Here is a 20,000-nt window from a genome sequence, read left to right on the forward strand (position 1 = left end):
CCGGGCCTCCTGGCCTGCCTGGTCAAGGTGAACATTGGCAACGACCACGGGAGTGGAGAGAAATTGTGCGCGATGATCGCGTTGCGAGAGAGAAGGTCCCTCTCGTGAGGAATCGTGAGGATTCGTCGGAGATCCGCGATCGTGGTGACCGTGGTGATTGGTTCGAAACGGAGTCACAGTCTCGTTTTTTTTTTCTTTTTTTTTTTTTTTTGGTGCGTTCCTCCCGCAACAACGGGATGTTCAACGTGTTTGTGGACGCCGCCGATCGACGGATACGTTCCCTCGATCGGTTCGTTTGCATCGGGAGCGAGATACGTGAACGAAATCAGTGATCAGTTGTTGTTGTTGTTGTTGTTGTTGTTATTGTTGATGTTGTTGTCGTTGTTCGTCGAGTCGATACAGGTCGATCGTGCGCCGTGGAAAATGGACGATCATCCTCGTTGTAGTACGTTGAGAAAGAGAGTTCTGTTTCATCGCGGTTGTTCGAGTGTTCTTGTCGCTGTTCGATTGGACGACGCCGTCGAGGAGGCGCGCTCCACGTCGTTTGAATATCGTGTTGCGCTTACGCTACCTCGGGTCTCGTGTTCGCGTTAAATGTCGAACGGCGAGCTTCCGTAACGGAGCAACGGTGTTTCTACCAACTATGCGTACCGCGCTCGGATCGTTTCGTCTCCGAAATTTCGAAATTGTTTCGCCGCGCGTTAATATCCTTCCTCTTGATCGATCGTTGTATCGATCGTCGAACGCTTCTTTCGTTTCTTTTTCCTCGACGAAGGTGCATCCGACCGAAAGAACGCATCTCGAAGAAATCGAAATAAAATCCTTTCTCTCCCTCGTTCGTTCCCTTTCTACGAAGCGTCGAATTGTAATTTAGTTTCGCGAAAAAAAAAAAAAAAAAAAGAAAAAATACAACGAAGAGGTAAAAAAAGGGGGGGAAAAAAAAAGTAGTGACGAACGAACAAAGAGAGAGAGAGGGAGAGAGGGAGGGAGAGGGAGAGAAGAGAGTTATCGAGCGCGGCAAGAGCGAACGTTATCTCTGCTGTAGGTTTATCGCGATATTCCTCTTTGGCGTCGTCATCGAAACAGGATCATTTTCGCCGGTTGACATGACGAGGATATCGCCATCGGCTGGTGATCCCGGATCGTTATTGGACAGTATAAAGTCAATCGCGGCGAATAACACGATTGGTTCTCGTTTAGCTCCGCTAACCCGGCTTCCCGACTTGGACCACCAGAACTACACATGATCGGTCTGTGGAACTTTGCTTATTTCAGAGGTACTTGTCGCTACACGTTCAACTTTTCAATCGACGCGAAATACAATCCTGTTATCCTTTCTTTTCTCCCCTCCTCCTCCTCCGTCCCAGCTCTCTTTCTTTCTGTTATATTCGATCGACTTTAAACCAGCTGCGCGCACCAGCGGTTAAAGAAACTTATCGAACTTCGCGTTCGACTTGTGCTCCCATTTGCATGCAATTATTATAACGCGCGATAAAAACACTCGGCCGTACGATCTTCTCCTTCTTCGCTGGGTGGTATGTATCCCAGATTATTCTCGTGGAATAATCTGTAATTGCGCGTAAAACTCGTGTACATTTCCATCGATTATCGAATATATCCCTCGAGTCGAAAAGAAAACGAAAGTTCTTTTCTCTTCGACGAAGATTTCTCGTCTCGAGAAAAATCGAAATCAAAGATTCGCCACGATTCGCAACAATCAAGAACACACATATATATATATATATATTTGAAAAATAAACGTCAACGGGTTTATCGTGTGACTTCTGACGATAAGAGAGAGAGAGAGGCGAGCGTTGCTCCGTATCAACGTTAAATACGTAAGAATCGACGTTGCTCGGTGTTTGTTCGGAAAATCTGCGATCAGCTCGACGGGAGGTTGTTTTGCCGACAAAACTTGATCGCCGAACGAGATCCTCTTTCCGCGCGTCGTTTCGTTACTCGTCGAGAATTCGGGTTAAATTTTGGAAACGATCCTTCGTCCCCGTTCCCAAGTGTGGAGAATAAATCCGATTGATTTATCTTTGTACGGGGCAGAGCGCGTGCCGTGCCAAGAAGATCTTCTTCTGTATCGTTGCCACGATCTTGCCAGCGTTGGAGAGTAGTCGATGACCGCGGGAGAGGAAGAATAGTGAATGATCCGATGGGTTTCGTCGGTCGATCCTTCCTTTCCTTTCTAACTGCTAACGATTCTAACGATAAGTCGGATTCTGTTGGTCGGAGACGGAGTTAAAGAAGCGTGGCGCGCGTTAAAGAAACGCGCGTGGATACGCGCGCGATAGAGGTGTGGGTAGGAGGAGGAAGGAAAGGGGGCTCTCGATCGAACGGAATAAAGTTAAGTTGGGCGTTGTGTACGTTTCGCCGAGAGACGAAGATAGCGTGAAAGAAAAAGGTGTCGTGGAATCCTTTCTACCTCTCACAGCCTTTCACCGATGAACAACTTCCGTTTTTTTTTTCCTTTTTTTAACATATACATATATTCTCTCGCTACGTATTATTATTGTTATTATTCGGAAATTGATCATCGATGGAAAAAAAAATAAAAAATAAAAAAAAATAAAAAAAGAAGGGAAAAAATGATATCGATATTTCTAATGAACTCGTTCCAGGATGATTTTCGAAGGTAAACGAAAAAAAAAAAAAAAAAAAAAAAAATACGTTCACCACGGCCTCCCGCCCCCCCCCCTCCCTCGCACGGGTGCGATTCGATCGACAAAAGTATTAAAAAACAAAGCTCCTACACGATGGAATAATAAAAGATAGAACAAAGCCGGACGGAGAAGAGGGGGGGGGGAGCGGGAGAGAGAGGTGGAGGGAGGAGAGAGAGAGGGAGAGGGGGAGAGAGAGGGAGAGAAAAAAAAAGCTACGCGACGTTTCGGCCGTTCGTTCGTCAATGCGTGCTACAACAACGGAGGGTTCGCGGGGGTTGCCTCGACGAGTGTTAACGCGCTCGCGTGTACGCTCCCGTCTCGTTTCTGTCTATTTTTCTGAAAACAAACATTCGATCTGACGAGCTATATAACACCGATGGAATACTAGAGAAGGACCACTCGTTCCTCGAGCACCCTTCGCGCCGCCATCGCGGAAAGTTATGTTTTTGTTGCGCTCGATTCGCGTGTTTTTTTTTTCGTCTCTTTTCCTTCCACGCGCGCGCACACGCCCCGTCGGTCCCTTCAGCCCCGCTCGATACGAAAATGGGCCGCAGGTATTCCCTCTGACACTCGATAAATAGCGAGGAATGTTTGCTCTTGCAAATGAATGTTTTCCGCGAGCCACGAGTGATTTTAACTCCTGAGTGCGCGTCCTGCCAATACGTATCCCCCCCCCCTCCCCCTCCCCCTCCTCCTCCCTCGCCCCCCGTCGCCACCGCTCTTTTCTCACATCCCCTTCGATCGGCCGCCGCCGCCGCCGCCGCCACCGCCGCCGCTCCTATTGACGAAGAATAACAGAATTGCCCAGGCTAATCCGTCGAATTCGACGTCTACTATGCTATTTCTTCTCCATCACCTGGATCCCCCATCCATTCCCTCGCTCGATCGTCCCGAGCCTCGTATCGTATCCTCCCCCTCCTCCCCCGTCGACGTCCAGAATCGTCGACGATTGCATGTGCTCGTGATCGCAAAATATTACGAATGTTTACGAATCTACGATAACCACATATTTTCCCCGAGACTCGTGCGAACAATGGACGCATTCTGGCTGCGTTTTATCGGCTAAAATTAGCCCCGACGCGTATCCATCGTTCCACCGTTAAAAAGGGACTCCGATGAATGATTCCTTGTAAATAATCGTTTGGTCCATCGGGTGTTGCGAGCCTCGTTTCCGTCTCCCGCGATCTCTTCTTTTCTTTTCTTTTCTCGCTGAATTTTCCCCTCTCTCTCTCTCGATAAATCAGCTCGAGGATCAGAGCTCGCCTCTTCTTTCGAGCGATGCCAGGTGGCGAGTCACGATTAACCATCGTCGTAAAACAAAACTTAACGGACGAGTGTCTACCGATGGTCTATCCGATGGATCCAAAAGATTTCTTTCTTACAAAAGATTCATTCACGAATCTTCGAGAGCGAAGAAGAAGAGGAGAAAGAAGAAAGAGAGAAAGAAAAAAGGAGGATCTCGCGAGGAGAAGAGAAACGGTTATCGGTCGAAAGCCATCCCCGTCTCTTTCCTCCCCTGTATTCGATGCACCATCGTTCTCGACTCGCGCGAATTTGATACCAATAAAAAAACGACCCTTCTTCCTATCCGATTCGAGAAAAAAAATCATCCAAAAGAGAGGGAGGACGAATTTATACACACACGTATATATCGTAACATCGGACAAAACGTGAGACGATCGATCGGTCACACTTGGCGCGTTCCTTCTAACCAACGCCATTCCACGCGTTAAACTTCTCCTTCCCTCCCCCTCCATCCTCTGTAAAGCGTCGGCATGAATGAAAACGGCTTCGAAAACGAGCAAACCGATCGTCCCTCGCGATTGTAATATTTCCAGCAGGTGCAAGTGTTACGAGGGACGATTAACTCCGGCCCTCGATCCTCTACGTACACACACACACACACATATATATATATACATCATATACATACATATATATACGGCGAAAGAAGGCGCGCTATCGGCTGGTAAACGGCCATTTCTGTTTCTGCTCACGCGGCGAAAGTTCAATATGCCGAGTCGCGTGCAGCCGCGGGTATTGTTATCCGCGTACGATTAAATCAGCCGCGTTCCCGGAGAATCTTAAGCGCCGAGCCACGACGTGGCCGCGCAAGGACGCGACAAAATAACCGATCCTCCGACGCGGAGGAATGGAAATCAGCCTTGTCCCGTGAGCGGTGACCGCATCTCGCCGCCTTCTCCTTCATACCTGATAACTCATTTCTATCGTGGACGCGCGCATTGTCGCGGGGAAAGGCTAATTGAATGAGCAAGCAAACCTCGTCGTGCCTTTTGCCTCGACGTTAGCACGCGTCGACGAACTTTTTTTTTCTCTCTCTCTCTCTCTCTCCCCCCATCCTCCGTGTTTTGCCATTTCCCTCCTTCCTCCCCCTCTCATTCCTCTCTGTTTCTACCTTCGAGATTATTAAAACGTGATTTATCTTCGAGCGATTCGAGCGGCTGCGGGGTTATAAAGTATTCTTCGCTCGGGAATGTCTCTCTCTCTCTCTCCCCCCCCCTCTCTCTCTCCCCCTCTCGAGGTAGTTTTACTGTTTCTTTTCTTTTGTTAAGTGTACGACGTGTTTTATTACGAATTTGTGATTTGTCACTCTTCGTGTCTTTTTTTTTTTTTTTCTTTTCTTTTTTTTTTTTGCTTTTCAACGATTATTGAACGAGCGATTGATCCTCCAGCGATTCGTAGTTAACTGTAAAGTTTATTCCACTCGCGAAGTTTTTCCAAGTTTCTACTTCAAGGTAGTAGTTCCCTCTCTTTCTTAAATCTTCTATGTGCTTTAAAGGGGATGATTATTTGATGAAGTTGCAAGGTGATTCGCGGGTAATTCTCAACTATCTTGCTTTCGTTTATCGGACATGCGTCCCATGTTTTATTATCGTAACGCTGAAACAACGAGACACTATCATTTATCTCTATCGATATTTATAAAAAAAAATATATATATATATATATAAACTCGAGCAAAATTGAATTCCCTCTAAATGCATGCGATGAGAATGAACGAGGATCGTCGCAAGAACGAAGAGTCAAAATTATTTCTTATTTTTATTACGCTATTCGATCGAGGACGAAAAATCGGATCGAGGAAAAAATCGTTGGATGGATTCGGCCATTGAGTTGAGAAGGGGAACCGGTCGTCAAATCGCGGGAGAATCGCGATAAAGAATCAGATTCTTTGAAATTTAGCCGTGGCCGAGGCGGTGGCCCGCGATAAACTCGGTTTAATCTTCTCATAAAGTTTTCATGAGCCTCCTCCTCGAGTCCGTCGCTCGAACTCGCGAAAACAGCCTTCCTTCGACGGTGTTCCTCCGCCGTTCCTCCTCCTCCTCCTCCTCCTCCCTTCTCGATAAAAGTGGACGAGAAAGCGGGCGAGGGGGAAGGGGTGTGTGTGCGTGTATCCTCGTCGCAATCGACGAATAATAATTTGCCAGCGAATCCAGAACACGCGTCTAATATCGCGCCGATCGGGTTTTCTCCTCGGTCTCGCAGCATCCGATATTTTCTTTTATTGTACGCATATCGAGACAGCGCCTTCACTCCGCGTGCCCACGAAGTCGCTTTCACCCGGTCAATTAAACGGGCACTTTCGAGACCAGAAACACGCTAGATATATCGCCTCGTTTCTGCCATTAAACTCGATCTTTGAAAATTTTATCGGTTAGGCGGGAGAAAAAAGAAGAAGAAGAAGAAGAAGGGAAAAAAGGCGCAAGCTCATATTATACACGAATCTTTGAATAGAGATTTCCATAGATTGCGATTATATTATACGATTTTAACAAATTAAATCGGTGTTTCGTATCAACGATTGTCCGTACGATTAATCGATTAACGTGGAAAAATGTTTCGTTCGCGTATTCTTTTATTACATTAATATCGATACGTCGTTTGTAAATAACGAGAGAGATCGTTTCGTTTCTAACATCGTCAATGTTTGTTTATTATTTAATCGCGTTTGAATGAAACCAAAATTGATTTTCCTCGTTGCGATATCGCTTTTCCACTTTTGTTCATTGTTCCTCGAAACCAGAGATATAACGTGCAAGCGTTAGATATTATCGTCTCAATCGGGCAAGTGATAAATTAATTTTAGATTCGATTTGAAAAATCTGACTTGTTTTATACTGGTCATGTTTCGTAATCGATAAAGTTGAAATGTTTTTTAAACGACGTTAAAATTGAAACAGGGAAATTGGTGATTAATGGTTGACGGTTATCTCGACTCTTCGCACGCGTCTCCTCCAATTTCGAATCCTCCAAAAAGGTTTGTTTCCAATTCGTTGTTTCGATTCGAGTCGAAGGGAGGAGGGGGAACATCCATTTCCAGAATAACGAATTTCGAATTTACGTCTACGTCTTCGTGGCCGAGTTTTTCGTCTTTTCATTCTCTTTTCCCTTGGACTTGAACTTCTTCCACCCTTCTCCCATCTTTATTATTCCCTACTCCCGACTCGACTCGAAACGAAAAAGCATCCGCGCTCGGATAAAGTCGATAAAGTTTTGGAAAAGCTGTGCGCGAAACAAGGTGTGTAATTGAATAATCACGAGTAACGGAGTAATGGATCACGCCACTCCCCGCGTTAAGGGACGAAAATTATTTAAACCGTGGAATGTAACGCGAAATTTCATATTAAACCGAACGAATCTCGCTCGAACAATTTTTCCGAATAATGCGTCCGTCGAAAGTTGTAACTGGTTCAAGTGGCACGCACAAGAGGAAAGCGTTTAACCTTGCTGTTCAGTTTAAATCTATTTGACCCGAAATAATTTTCATTTATCCGTGGGAAAACTCGGGTGGAAAATCCGTTTTAATCGTTTCATCTCTTCATCCCTTTTACCGGCATCTTACCATCGTTTTCACATCGAAAAGAGGGGGGGAGGGGGGAAAGAGAGAGAGAGAGAGAGAGAGAGAGAAAGAAAGGAAGAAAAAGGGAGAAAGAAAGACGAACTCGCGTGGAAGAAGGCGAGAAACGAATCGATGATATACGTATACGGAAATCATATTCGAGCGGAAAGGAAATCCAAACAAATCTCAAAACGTTACCTCAGGTGTCGTCCACCCGAGGGGAGCAAATTGTATACCGATTAATATCCGATTCGTGGCCACTAGCCACGATCTTACACCGCAGCCGTCTTGGAACAACTGTTCAAACAGGAGTTATACAATTCCGTCAGACACGTCCCGATTATGCATTCGTCGATACCTGTTCCCGTATGTAATAAATTCTAAAGCATCACGCGTCACGCTACACGATCCCACTTTTGCGCGAATCGATTGGATAAAACGACGTGACACGACGAGAGAAACGAGACGAGTGCCGACGACTACCGACTACCATCTACTACTACTGGTCAGAGTCTAATCGGGCTTAATCGGATACGCGAATCCACGATGATATCCACTTTTCTTGTCTTATCCTTATCTCTCCTAAGAAACTCGTCTCTCTTCGAGAGGAAAGAGAAGGAACCGATTAATCGGTTAATCGGTGAAAGAAGGGGGCTTCTTTCTCTTTTCGAGCCGCGGAACGGAATTCCGTCGTCTTTCCATCGTGGAAAAAAATATTCGCTCGCGAATTTTTCCCAGGGAAATTAAGACTGCCACGACTAACGAGAGGAACGTATGGAAAGAAAGGGGTGGAATAAAAAAAGAGAGAAAGAAAAAAGAAGGACAGGGGCGGAGAGAAAAAAAATAAGAAAAAAAACTGGGATGAAAAAGGGAAAGAAAATATTCGAAGCCGTTGCAATGGGCGGCGCGCGTCGTAACGAAGTGCAGGCGGTGTTCGGGGCATTCGAGAATCGACGGGATCGACCTGGCGACTTAAATCTGCAAGCTGCTACGGGAGGAAAAATCTTTAAAAATGCTGTCTGACGAAAAAAGCGCGCATGCGTAACCACGAGCCATTTCCTTCTTTCTCTCTCTCTGTCCCTGCCTCTTCTCTCGCTCTTTCTCTCTTTCCCCGCCGTTCTCCCTCTCCCTCTCTCTCTCTCTCCCTCTCTCTGTCATTCTCTCTCCGTTTTCCCCTCGGCCACGTTCTCTCTCCCCTTTTCCATCCCCTTTACGTGTATACATGTGCACGCGTATTTGCCTCCAACGCGTATACGTGTGTACGTGGCGCGCGTGGCGTCCACCGTGTGGCGTTTTTCCTTCCTCCTCCTCCTCCTCCTCCTCCTCCTCCTCCTCGTTTCTCTTTACGCGTTCCTCGCCGCCAAAACAAATCGTAAAGACGCCTTCTGCTCTGTCGTAATCGGCCAGTCATTTCCGAAAAATCAATGGCCACTCGTCGAGTACAGTGTGCGCTCTTTCTTTCCCTTCTTGGCCGAAGGATAATGTAACGTACTCTCAGTGTACGTGGCCACAAAATTTCTCTGTCGAGGCATAAAATCGAATTCGAGGAACGCTCTCTCTCTCTCTCTCTCTCTCTCTCTCTCCACCCCTTTCACCCTCTGTGTTTTCTCCTTTCCTCTCTTCTTTTTCTTCTCCTCTTCTTCTCTCCTTTTCCCCCTCCCTCCCTCCCTCCCTCAGCGTTCCCACTCGGTTTTACTCTCCTCCTGCCTCCTCCTCCTCCTTCTCACGGATTCGTCCCCGTCTTCCACCCCATCTGGAAGCCCTTTGTAAAGCAACGGGACGCGGTCTCGTTCGTTTTTCTTACCTTCTTATTATTTCCCTTTTTCCTCTCTTTTTCGGGTTCAACGATATCGGGCGGTTGTGTCAAATGGGACGCTTCTTACATTGTGACGAGCCACCACTCGACCGATTCCGGCCAGATCATCCCCCCGCCCCTCTTGTCTCACTTGGCGGGAAATCGAATTCGAAAATTCTCCACCACGTTGTGGTTGATCTCCGTTTCTCCCAAACTTTCTCCACTTTCCTCTCCCTCTTGAAATGAAATTATTTATCACCGACAATCGGGACGTGAAACGAGAACGTTTCAAGGATAGTTGTTTCCTTAGACAACCGTTCCAACTCCCTTTCGAATCGCTTCTTCTCTCTTATTCCTCTTCCTCTTCTTCTTCCCTCTTCCCCCTCCCCCTCCCCTCCCCATTTTTTTCTCTTCTCTCTCCATCGATGCGCACGCGTGTACAATTCAGATTGCCAACTTTCTAATCGTCGCACGGACGAGAAACAGCTCGAAAACCCCGAAGCTTTGTCCCCGACAACGGCAATTATCGCGGCCCGAGCCTTTAGCATTCAATGAAGTTGGCAGGCTGACAACGTGACCAACGTATCGTTGGACATTGAAAGGGCATCGGGCGCGTTCAATCGGGCGGCAGGTATATATATATATATATATCCTTTCGTCAAGATCGATTCGTAATTATATCGAGAATTATTCATAAGGCCGATTGTTCTCTCTCTCCCCCCCCCCTCTCTCTCTCTCTCTCGCGCGCGCGCGCGCGTCGTAAAAGCGTCGATGAAAGTGATAAGTGGCTCTCTCGTTTCTATCTACGAAAACTACGAGAACAACCAACTACTTGCCCCTCGGACTGAGACTGTTGGCTGGCCATTTCGCAATTCGCCAACAGGTGAAACGATAATAAACCATCTCTCCTCCGTTTCCATCTCGGAGGAGAAATTGGCGAGGAATGATAAAAAATTGGCAAAACTATCATCCTCCTTGTTGCAGCTTATTACACGGCGGACGCGTATTTACGCGTCGGCCGAGCGTAAAAATTGAAACGATAAAATTGTTGTTGTTGTTGTTGTTGTTGACTCCGAAAGAGCTGGTAAAAAATCTTGAATATCTAAATATCTTCGGTTCGTTCCAACGGTGGAGTGAGAGTGGCGGCGAATTTCAATAAAAAAAAAATATGTACAGGAAGAGGGGGTCGAGTTGTCTCGAGGGAAATGAAATTGGCGAGGAGCGTAGCGGTGAAAATTGTGGCGGCGTTGATCGTTGCGGACCATCCTTTTCTCGACCGTCGTTTTCGAGAAATGGAATAGCGAGCCGGCCTCCTCTCTCGATTCGCGCTTGTTTTTCTTAATTACGATATTAGATTCGGCGGGGAGAGGTTGAGGGGAGGGGAGGGGAGGGGAGGGAATAATTTTTCAGCGCGGAAAAAAACAATGGCAGAAAGGGGGGAAAAAGAAGTATCTCCCGTGTCTCTGAATTACCATAAAGAACCCGTATCCTTTGACGAAGGGACGAAACAATGAGAGGCAATCGTCTCCTCTCTCTCTCTCTCTCTCTCTCTCTCTCTCTCTCTCTTCTCTTTCGAAAAAAAGATGCAGATTAAGAATTCATATCCCGTGGACGCGGGAGGAAAATCTTTGAGACGCGTCTCCCGCGTAATTAGCCATTCCGTTTCTTTCGTCGGGATTCCTTCGCGATTCGTGCCAATCCTTTGACACGAGCCCTCCCCATCCGGTCGAGGGGCGTGAACGAATATCGAGAAATCCGTGAAAAGATCCGCGGGAACAATACTATCGTATCGTATCGACGAGGTGGAAAATTTTACTTCTCCTCAATTTCCTATCCTCCTTTCTTCTTGTCTCATCCAGAGACACGAGGAGATCGTGTAAATCGTAAATCATCGTTGTAGATCATTGTCGGATCGATAACTCCGTTTTTTTTCTTTTCGCCGTCAATTGGAACGTACCTTTTAAACGATTTTAAGAAAGCTGCATAATTTAAAACGCGACTTTGGATCGATTCGACGCTAGTTTTGCGCAATTGGAAAACGACGAAATATCGTTAAAAAATATATAATAAACTGCACTCGTAAAATCGTATCGTAAAATCGAAACGATATCTCGTCGTTCGCCTCGAGACATCTATGTATATATCTGTACGATACAGAGAGATTCAAAGGCTTCAAAGTTTCGATAAACGAAACTTCGCGAAAACGCGTTTTCCTCCGCGTTAGAGAGACCTTAACCGAGATTTCGAGGGTAAAAAGGGAAGGGTAAAAGGGGGTTGTTTACGGGAAGGAGAATAAATTTCGTCGGGAATTGATGCTTTCGAAACTTGGCCGCGACTAAGTGCACTTTGCCGGGGAAATCTTCCTGGATGAACGATTAAGAGTGGAAGATAGATGGGAGGAAAAACCTTATTGTCGCCACGGTTCGCTCCGCGATAAGCCGGGGGAAGGACAGGGTATCGTGCGTGGACTCTCTTCTTCTAGATAACTCGCGTTATCGCCCCACCACGTATTTTCCATAGGGAGTTTCGAGAACGATCATTGAACCAAAAAATCGTAACGATGGTGGTATTGTTTCTCGTCTACGAGAAATTCTTCTCGATGGAAGATAGAATCTCGCGGAATACTTTTTTTCGACACCGTCCGTGTTTCATCCATTCATTTATTACCATTCTCTTCTCAAATTCCAAACCAACCACAGCCCAGTTGATTTTACTATTCTTCTAGGATTAGCAAATTTCTAAAATTTGAAATGTAAATACGTGATACAGTAGTTCGATCTACTTCTAGATTTATAGAAATCTTTCTCCGAATATATATATATATATATGTTTAAGACGCAATTTTTGTCGTAAATTCGCAGCGAATCGCTGCGTGCGCCGAACGACTCGTCTCGTTTCGCTGTCCAATTCATCTTGTTAACCGCGCCGCTATACCGACCGTCTATTCGCCGAAAGATTGCGGCCAACTGCGGCACGACCTTTGCGTTGCCGCGAAAAAACACGCGTCGAAAAATCGATCGATTTATATTTCTTTTTCGCGTTTTTCTCTCTCTCTTTTTTTCTTTTTTTTTCTTTTTTCCTGTCGATTTGACTCCCTCGTCGCGACCCCCTCTCCCTCCCCTTTTTGTTTCGGTGTAGCTTCATTAGCGGTGATTCCGAATTTATAAGGCGGCAATCGGAACGAATCGTTGTTCGATAATTCAATGATCGTTAACAGACTGGAAAAACTGTGTCGAATTTGTGTCGAATCGTTGGTCCAACGTATTAACGCCGGGATTCGATTAAAAGGCTGGTTAAAGAGAGAGAGAGAGAGAGAGAGAGAGAGAGAGAGAGAGAGAGAGAGAGAGAAAGGAAAAGAAAGGGGACGGTTGGGAAAAAAAAAAAAAAAAAAAAAAGGACAAGCACCGACTATGCTGTCTGTTCGTTCGTGGGATGCGGGCGCAATTTGCAAAATCAATGAAACGCGGCGAAATATTAATGCGACTCGAATGCTGCTGCGTTGCCCGATCGAAATCTCGTTAAAGAATCATCCGATTTACGTTGATCGTTCGCACAGAAGGGCCGGGTAATACCCGATTTCCCCGTAAAAACGGACGAAATAATGGCGCGACGTAGACAAATAATCGCTTTATTTCGTTGTCATTCGTCGACCTCTTCGGCCAGACCCTTCTCCCTCTCTCTCTCTCTCTTCGTAGACAACCTATTGACTCCCGATGCGCAAACAGGCCGCGATCAACACCATCTGAAAATTTAATTGGACGAAGAAAGAAGAACCGCGTACGGGACGATTTAGAAGTTAACCCTGCCTCCGTCCTTCTATCCTCCTTCTATTCCGTCTATCTCTCGAAAGGAAATGAAGGGAGAGGAGAGAAGATTGTATTAATCCTTTGCCGATAGATTTCTAGTCATTAAAAATCTATACGAGTTTTTACGAGTTTGTCTCTTCTCCAATTTTCAAGATACATTTTCACTTCTTATAATCCATCTTCCTGGCAATAATATACTTGACTTTCACAACTCGTCAAACGTTACGAAGAAACGTTATACTTATTCTCTTCTCGATCGTTTTTTTCCCTTTCTTTCTTTCTTTCTTTCATTCGTATTAATCCACTCGATTTCGAGGGCGAGTAATAAATCTCGATCGGTTCGAAAACGGTTTGTTTGCATACGTAAACATCGATCGAAAGACGCGAGAAAGGAATTCCTCACGATGGATCGGTCCGTTGAAGCTCGGTCCACGAGTTTTTTATTGCAGCTTTCCTCCTCGATAAAGTTTGTCGTGCAACGCGTCGTGTTTTGTCTACGAGGAGGAGAGCTTCTCCTCTACACGGGGAGGGAAGAACTCGAAACGACCGATCGCTTCGCGCGCCGAAAAGAAAGGAGAAGAGAAGGAACGGAAAGAAAGAAGAAAAAAGAAGAGGGAAGAAGTGGAACGCATTTCGCCATGAATAACGACGTAGCGGAACTTTCACTCGTGTGGCGTGATAATGCTCGGGCTGGCTGCCTTCGTGGATCAAAGCATCGATACATCTCGTGATCCGCCTTGTCGACGATCATTACCATACGCGACTCGCGCCACGAGTCGCTCGTAAAACTCGCGGCCGGCCGTGCTCGATCAAACGATCCATCGTTTGCTCGATCGTTAACCTTTACACCGATGTACAACTGCCGTATTTTGTTCGATCGAGATCGAGAAAATTACGCGTGTCTTCCAACGAATTTTTTATATTTCCACAGATTTGTTCTTCAACGTTGCGATTCCTTCGAAAGATTAACGTAAGAACATTGGATGACGATTCGTCTAATCCCACCAAGATCCCCCCAAGATTCGAAAGTTTGGCCACGTATGTAATGGGTTAATTTCATATTGAAAAGATAGAGGATCTTCTCGTTCCTCATCTCGCCTACTCCAAATGAACGCTTTGCAACTTGATAAACCTCGATCGACGTAACCATTATTTTTCTATTCGCCTTCTTCTCTTTAAGAATCTTTAACGATGAATATACATCACGATGTTAGGATGCGTTCCTCCATGCAGTGGATTATGCCTCTCCCTCTATCACTCAGATTTGATAACGAGATGATCGCGCAAGCAAGCACGAGGAAAGTTTCTTCTTCCCTCTTTTTCTACGATTTCCATTGAGGGGAGGGGTTAAAATCGAGCCCCCGATATTTACGAGGATCGGTGGAATCCGGAATGGCAGCTCCGCTTTGATATTTATTTATACGAGGATCCAGAGCGAAGGCCTTCTAATTTATCGGCGGAACAACCGAAGCCAGGCTATATTTTTATCGCGGACGTTTAATTTCGTAGAAATTCCTTGGCTGGTAAACCGGTTGCACGCCAAAACGTCATTCAGAGGCCGCGGAAGAGAGAGGAGGAGGAGGAGGAGGAGGAGGAGGAGGACCGGTCCCGGGGGTGCGCGGGGCTCCGCGCCTCTCTCTCTCCTTTTGATTGTCCCCGGCAAAAAACCTTCGCGATTCCGCACAACAGGTACTGTTCCCGTTTCCTGAACCGGGTTCACTCGGATGGGATCGAAAGTAGATTCGGACCGTGCCACGGCAGACGAGCGAGGAATGCGAATAAAGGGACGAGCGTGCACACGCGATGCGATCGAAACGAAGCGAACTTTTTTTTCTCCCTTATCGTGGAATTATTTTCGAGAGAGCGTAGATGATTCCTTCCTTAACCCTTTCGCCACTCTCGCTGAACGAGCCGCCGAAAATGTGCAGGAGAAAAATATGGTTGGTTTAACGTTGGTTTGTTGAAAAAGAATTGATGATAAAAACGAAATATCGACATCTTGTGACTATAGTCGGCCGTAGTAGCGAAGGAAGTTAAGAATTTCTTTCAATCATTAATGCATTACGTTTATATAATCACGAGATCGAGATCAGATTGCATCGTTACACAGACGATCGGTGATCGCGATTATTGGTTGCGCGGAATAATCCGTTCAATGGACAAAGGAGCGATTCAAGGAGCGACGGGTTTAAACAGCCCCCAAGATATATACGTGCAGTCCCGGAATCGAATTATTCCGTCACGTGACGTCCAAGCATTCCTCCATACAGCAACAGGATGAAAGAATGTTGTCCCTCTCCGCAAGAAGCGAAGGGTTGCCGAACCACGACAATTGATTATCCCCGGAATACACTCGAAATGCCATCGCCCGCCTTCTCGCAACCCAATCTCCTAATCTCCGTACCCTTTCGCCCCCTCATTCTCGTCGTAACGCGCGGGAGATCTTTTAATCGTCGAACCACCTCCTTTTGTAACCTTCCCCGCTAACTTTAATTAGTCGAGATAACCGTTCTCTATCTGATCGAGAGCGCTCCCTCGTTTCGTTTTCGTCTCGTCATCGAGCGAGATTCGGCGAGGAGGAGTAAAAGAGGAGGAAGAAGAAAAAGAAGAAGAAGAAGAAGAAGAAAGACAAGCGGATGAATTGATCCTTTCCGCCTTGATCAATTATTTTCGCGCAGTCTGACGAGGAGGAAGGAAGGCAAGAGAGAAAGCACGGATAGGTGGAATACCTCGGATACCGGATATCGTAAACCGACCTTCACCGCGAAATCTGTATACATCAACCTTCGACGAGGCGTCTCTCCCCCTCTCTTTCTCTCTCTCTCTCTCTTTCTATCCCGTTTGAAATCGTACCGGCCCTCCGCCGTTCACCGCCAATGTCGCCAATGTCGCTCTTATCTTAAGGCCGGTTATCTGAAAATTGGGGAAAAATGCAGCTGGGAGGGAATAACCTGTTTCCACCGTTAAACCGTTCCGCTCAACGGCCGAGAGGAGATCCGGGATCGAAATTTTGTAACAATACATGTATATTTCCTCTCACCGATGTTTTCTCGATGCGCGCGCAGCAATTTTTTTGGAATTCCTGCGCCGCTCTTTCTCGAGCGCGTGGAACGCTTTTAAGGAGGGTTTTCACGGTTCACCGTCGTGGACAGCGTCGAGATATGGAACGGATTATGCAAACGTGGACTCGAGATAAAGAATTCAAAGTCATGGCTATCGAAGACGGGCGTCCCGATAAAACCGCGAACACACGCTTCTTAAAAGACGGGGATTAAGATCGGATTAAGAGATATTCGATATTTCGAGGAATGGATCCCGAATCGCGTAATCTTTTTATGAACACGTACACGTCGAGATACAACATTTTCCTCTCTCTCTCTCTCTCTTTCTCTCTCTTGTAAACTTTCTCATTTGCTCGTTCGAGGAACGCGTTTAATCGCGTTTCAAAAAAAAAAAAAAAAATGAAAAAGGAAAAAGAAGCACATTACGTCACGATTCGTCGAAAGTGTTCGTAATTCGACAAAATCCACGAACGAACGAACGAACGAACGAGCGAAAAAGGGAAACTTTTTTTTTTTTTTCGACCGTTCTCTCGCGACCGAGTTCCATCTTTTCCTTCGTCTTCTCGATGCGAATCGCGCGACACGTTTATTGATTACGAAACGCCGGTATAAATATATATATATATATGTATACACATATGCGTGTGTATATTTATACGTGTATATAAATACACATACGCGACATACGTGCACACGTATTCGAGTGTATATTCGTGCAAACTCATTAACGTAATTAATGATACGGGAGACCGTTTCAGTAACAGCCGGCGGAATAAATAAACGATAATGTTATGTAGATGCAGGCGATCAATCCTGACGTCGCGCGATAAGGAAGTGAAAAAAAGATGGAGAAGGAGCGAGGGGGAAAAAATGAATCGTAGGATCGTTTGGATCGTTTCTCTCCTCGCGAATCTCTTCTCTTCTCGTTCGAACTTCGGTAGCTCGATTCGAAATGATCGCGCGTTTCGCGACAATTCTTTCTTCTTCTTCTTCTTTCTTCTCCCTCCTTTTTATTTGTGCGTTTTTTTTTTCTTTTTCTTTTTCGTTTCGTCTTCGAGCAAGAAGACCCGAGAAAATATGGCGATTCTGTTTACGAGATAAATCTGCGCGAGAATGGGGAGGGGGGAAGGAGAGGGCGCGTGGTTTTGGCGGGGTGAATATTTGATGGGTTTTCAAGGGAAGGAATTAAATTGACGTTTCGTAACGTTTTTTGAAGGAACGATCGTTTTATGGAAAGGTGACCAAGGAAGTGAGAGGTGTGGACGATTACGTTCTTGGTATAATATAATGTTCACCGACGAATGGCCCATTAAATCTAGGAAACCGCGATTATAGTGGTTACAGAGCAACGATCGTTCGTTCATTTTTTTCTTTCCCCGACCGAGAGTCGTAACGATTCTTTGCTCGAACCTCTTTTCTTTTCTCCTAACCAGTTCTTTGCCCAGTTTTTCACGAACAGATTATAACGCCGTTGTTATTATCGAAGAATCACGCGTGTTTGATTTTCGATTTTTCGACCCGGTCAAACATTTGCGACGCAAAATCGGATCGATCCTCTCGAACAGGTGATTCAGTGATAGGTTGGCGTGCACCGGCCGCCAAGCAACCGTATCAGAAGACATATATATAACAATCGAGCGTGATGAACAGCGGCGAACTCGTTCCTTTCATTTGCGCCTGGGGAAAAAAGCAACGTTTCCAGATACGTGTATACAGACGCGCGCGCGCGCGCGCACACACACAGAGAAACAGAGAAAGGAAGGTTGCTCGTACGATTCGAATTAATCGCAGTGGCGGAAATCGTTGCACCGATTCGACGTTTAAATAGTGGTCGATTAGACGTTTATAAAATACAACGTTTGGCGAAACATTTCTTCGTTAAATAAATTTCTACTGGATATATATATATATATATTTTCCAATTTCCGGGATTTCGGTTTTTCCCAAGATTTCGAGGAGTACAGAAAGGGGAGGACGAGCTCGCTTCGAGGAGAATTGATTCCCGATAACGCGTTCGCCGCGTTTATCCGTTCCATCGTTCGATCCCAATAACTAACTGTTTAAAAAAGGCGTTTCAATCATCGAGTCCATTTTTCCTTTCCTTTCCTTTCCTCCGCTCGCCTCGAAATCCGGCAAAAAGCCTCGCCCGGAATCCTTCGATTCGGCCGGGGCGTTATTGCAACAATTAACGCTCGCGGTCGATCTGCCCGTACGTCGTGGACGCCGTATCTTCCCCCCCCCCCCTCCCCTGCTTTCCGAAGTTCAATAACACTTGTCACCACCGTCGTCGAAACGTATCGTCCGTCAACGAGCAACAAAAGCTGCTAGTACGTTATTCGTGGTGTGTATCGTGTGTATCTCTTCGATCGTGTGGGATCAGGAGCGAGGAGGAGGAAGAGAGAGAGAGAGAGAGAGAGAGAGAGAGAGATAAAAAGAAAGAAGAAGAAGGGAGGAATAAAATAAAAAATGTAAAATGTGGAAGGGAGGAGGAAAGAAAGAAGAGAGAGAGAGAGAGAGCGTATACGCAAGAAAGCGTGGCTCGATATTAATAAACGGAGCCGAGCAGCGAAGATAATCCGTCGATGCGTCATCCTCGACGCAAAAACAAAAGACGGGCTGAAAGAGGCGTGCGAGTAGTATATATCCGCGTATGGTAGAAACGGGCCGCGTTACCACGGCCGCCCCGTTGGATAAACGAAAGAATGGAATAAAGAGCGAGGTAATTAATCCGATAAAACGGAACACACTTTGTGTAACGTTGCATAATGCGAATTCCATAATCACGGAGATGCGCCGCGGAACCCGTTGTTCTTTCCCTCCTTTCCCTCGTAATACGACTGTACGTGATAGCGGTGATTGCAGCGGACGCGTGTCGTCCGCCATTTACGGAGGGCACACACCACCATTATATCTCTTTTCCACGAGGAGAGAGAAAGTCCTTGCGCTCTTGCATCCTTATACGATCGTTGTATCTTCGTTTATATAGCAAGAGAGAAAGAGATTCTTTTTCCATCCACGAAAAGCTTCCTTCGATTCGTCCGCTTTTCCTTTTTCTTTTCCCTCTCTCCTTTCCGTTCCTTTCTTCCCTTCGTCACCGCCGCGTTTCAAGTTCCATCGATACGCTCATTCTTCCAATATATAATCGAAAATATAGCCGCGTCCAAGGGGGCGGACGAGACGAGAACGGGGAGGGAGAGGGAGAGAGAGAGAGAGATGCATCGGAGACGGAGCAAAGTTTTTTTAACGCGCAGAGAAGGGCAGGGAGATTGGACATCGCAGATACAGCGTGGAACACTTCGTAAATCATTCGCGCGCGGACGTGCATCCGACCTGCATAACAGCCGTTGAACTTGCGAAGCTCGAACCGGACGTATCTGGCCATGCGTGACCGGGAGTAACGTGGTCGTGTTAGAAAGCGCGTGTACACGATCCGATTCGATGCGATGATCGTTCCTTCTGCAAGTTGTTGTTGTTGTTGTTGTTGTTGTTGCTTTCGAACGCGCCCGCGAAACGGGGCGAGGATTCTTTCATCTTCCCCTGTCGATCGATCCAAATCCTCGTGAAAACTCGTCGAACGATTCTTAATTAGAATTTCCAGGCCAGGCAAGGTCTGGTAACGTTTCCCACTTTGCCCGGGTACCGATCTCGGGCTGAAATTTTACGAGCGTGACGAATCGAATACCACACACTCGTTGCTTGTAACACGGGCTCGCGCCGTACGTGTTAAGAATATGACCACGCTTCCGTTACTGATCTAATATACCGGGTCGTTAACGCTGAAAAATTAATAGGATTACGCGTACGCCT

At 46.2% G+C, this 20,000-nt stretch overlaps 1 protein-coding gene and 1 long non-coding RNA gene across 4 annotated transcripts in view; one reads left to right on the forward strand and one right to left on the reverse strand.

Annotated features, from left to right (window-relative positions):
• The window catches only part of LOC147656689 (uncharacterized), a 112,910-nt gene that overhangs the window by 62,358 nt on the left and 30,552 nt on the right, over positions 1-20,000 (reverse strand). The window lies entirely within an intron of this gene.
• Positions 1-20,000, forward strand: part of LOC100872030 (uncharacterized) — a 29,415-nt gene that overhangs the window by 3,656 nt on the left and 5,759 nt on the right. Inside the window, exon 1 of one of the 3 annotated variants that reach the window (XM_086913793.1) lies at positions 1-1,277. This exon is cut by the window's left edge and continues 332 nt beyond it. The exons of the other annotated variants lie outside the window; for them this stretch is intronic. Within the exon in view, the coding sequence (XP_086769919.1) occupies positions 1,244-1,277 (34 nt within the window). The 5' untranslated portion in view covers positions 1-1,243. The remainder of the gene's footprint in view (positions 1,278-20,000) is intronic. 3 annotated transcript variants of the gene reach the window in all.

The sequence above is a fragment of the Apis florea genome, unplaced genomic scaffold (assembly GCF_048593485.1).
Source record: "Apis florea isolate Af1SG1 unplaced genomic scaffold, ASM4859348v1 contig_3515_pilon, whole genome shotgun sequence".
Taxonomy (NCBI): Eukaryota; Metazoa; Arthropoda; class Insecta; order Hymenoptera; family Apidae; genus Apis; species Apis florea.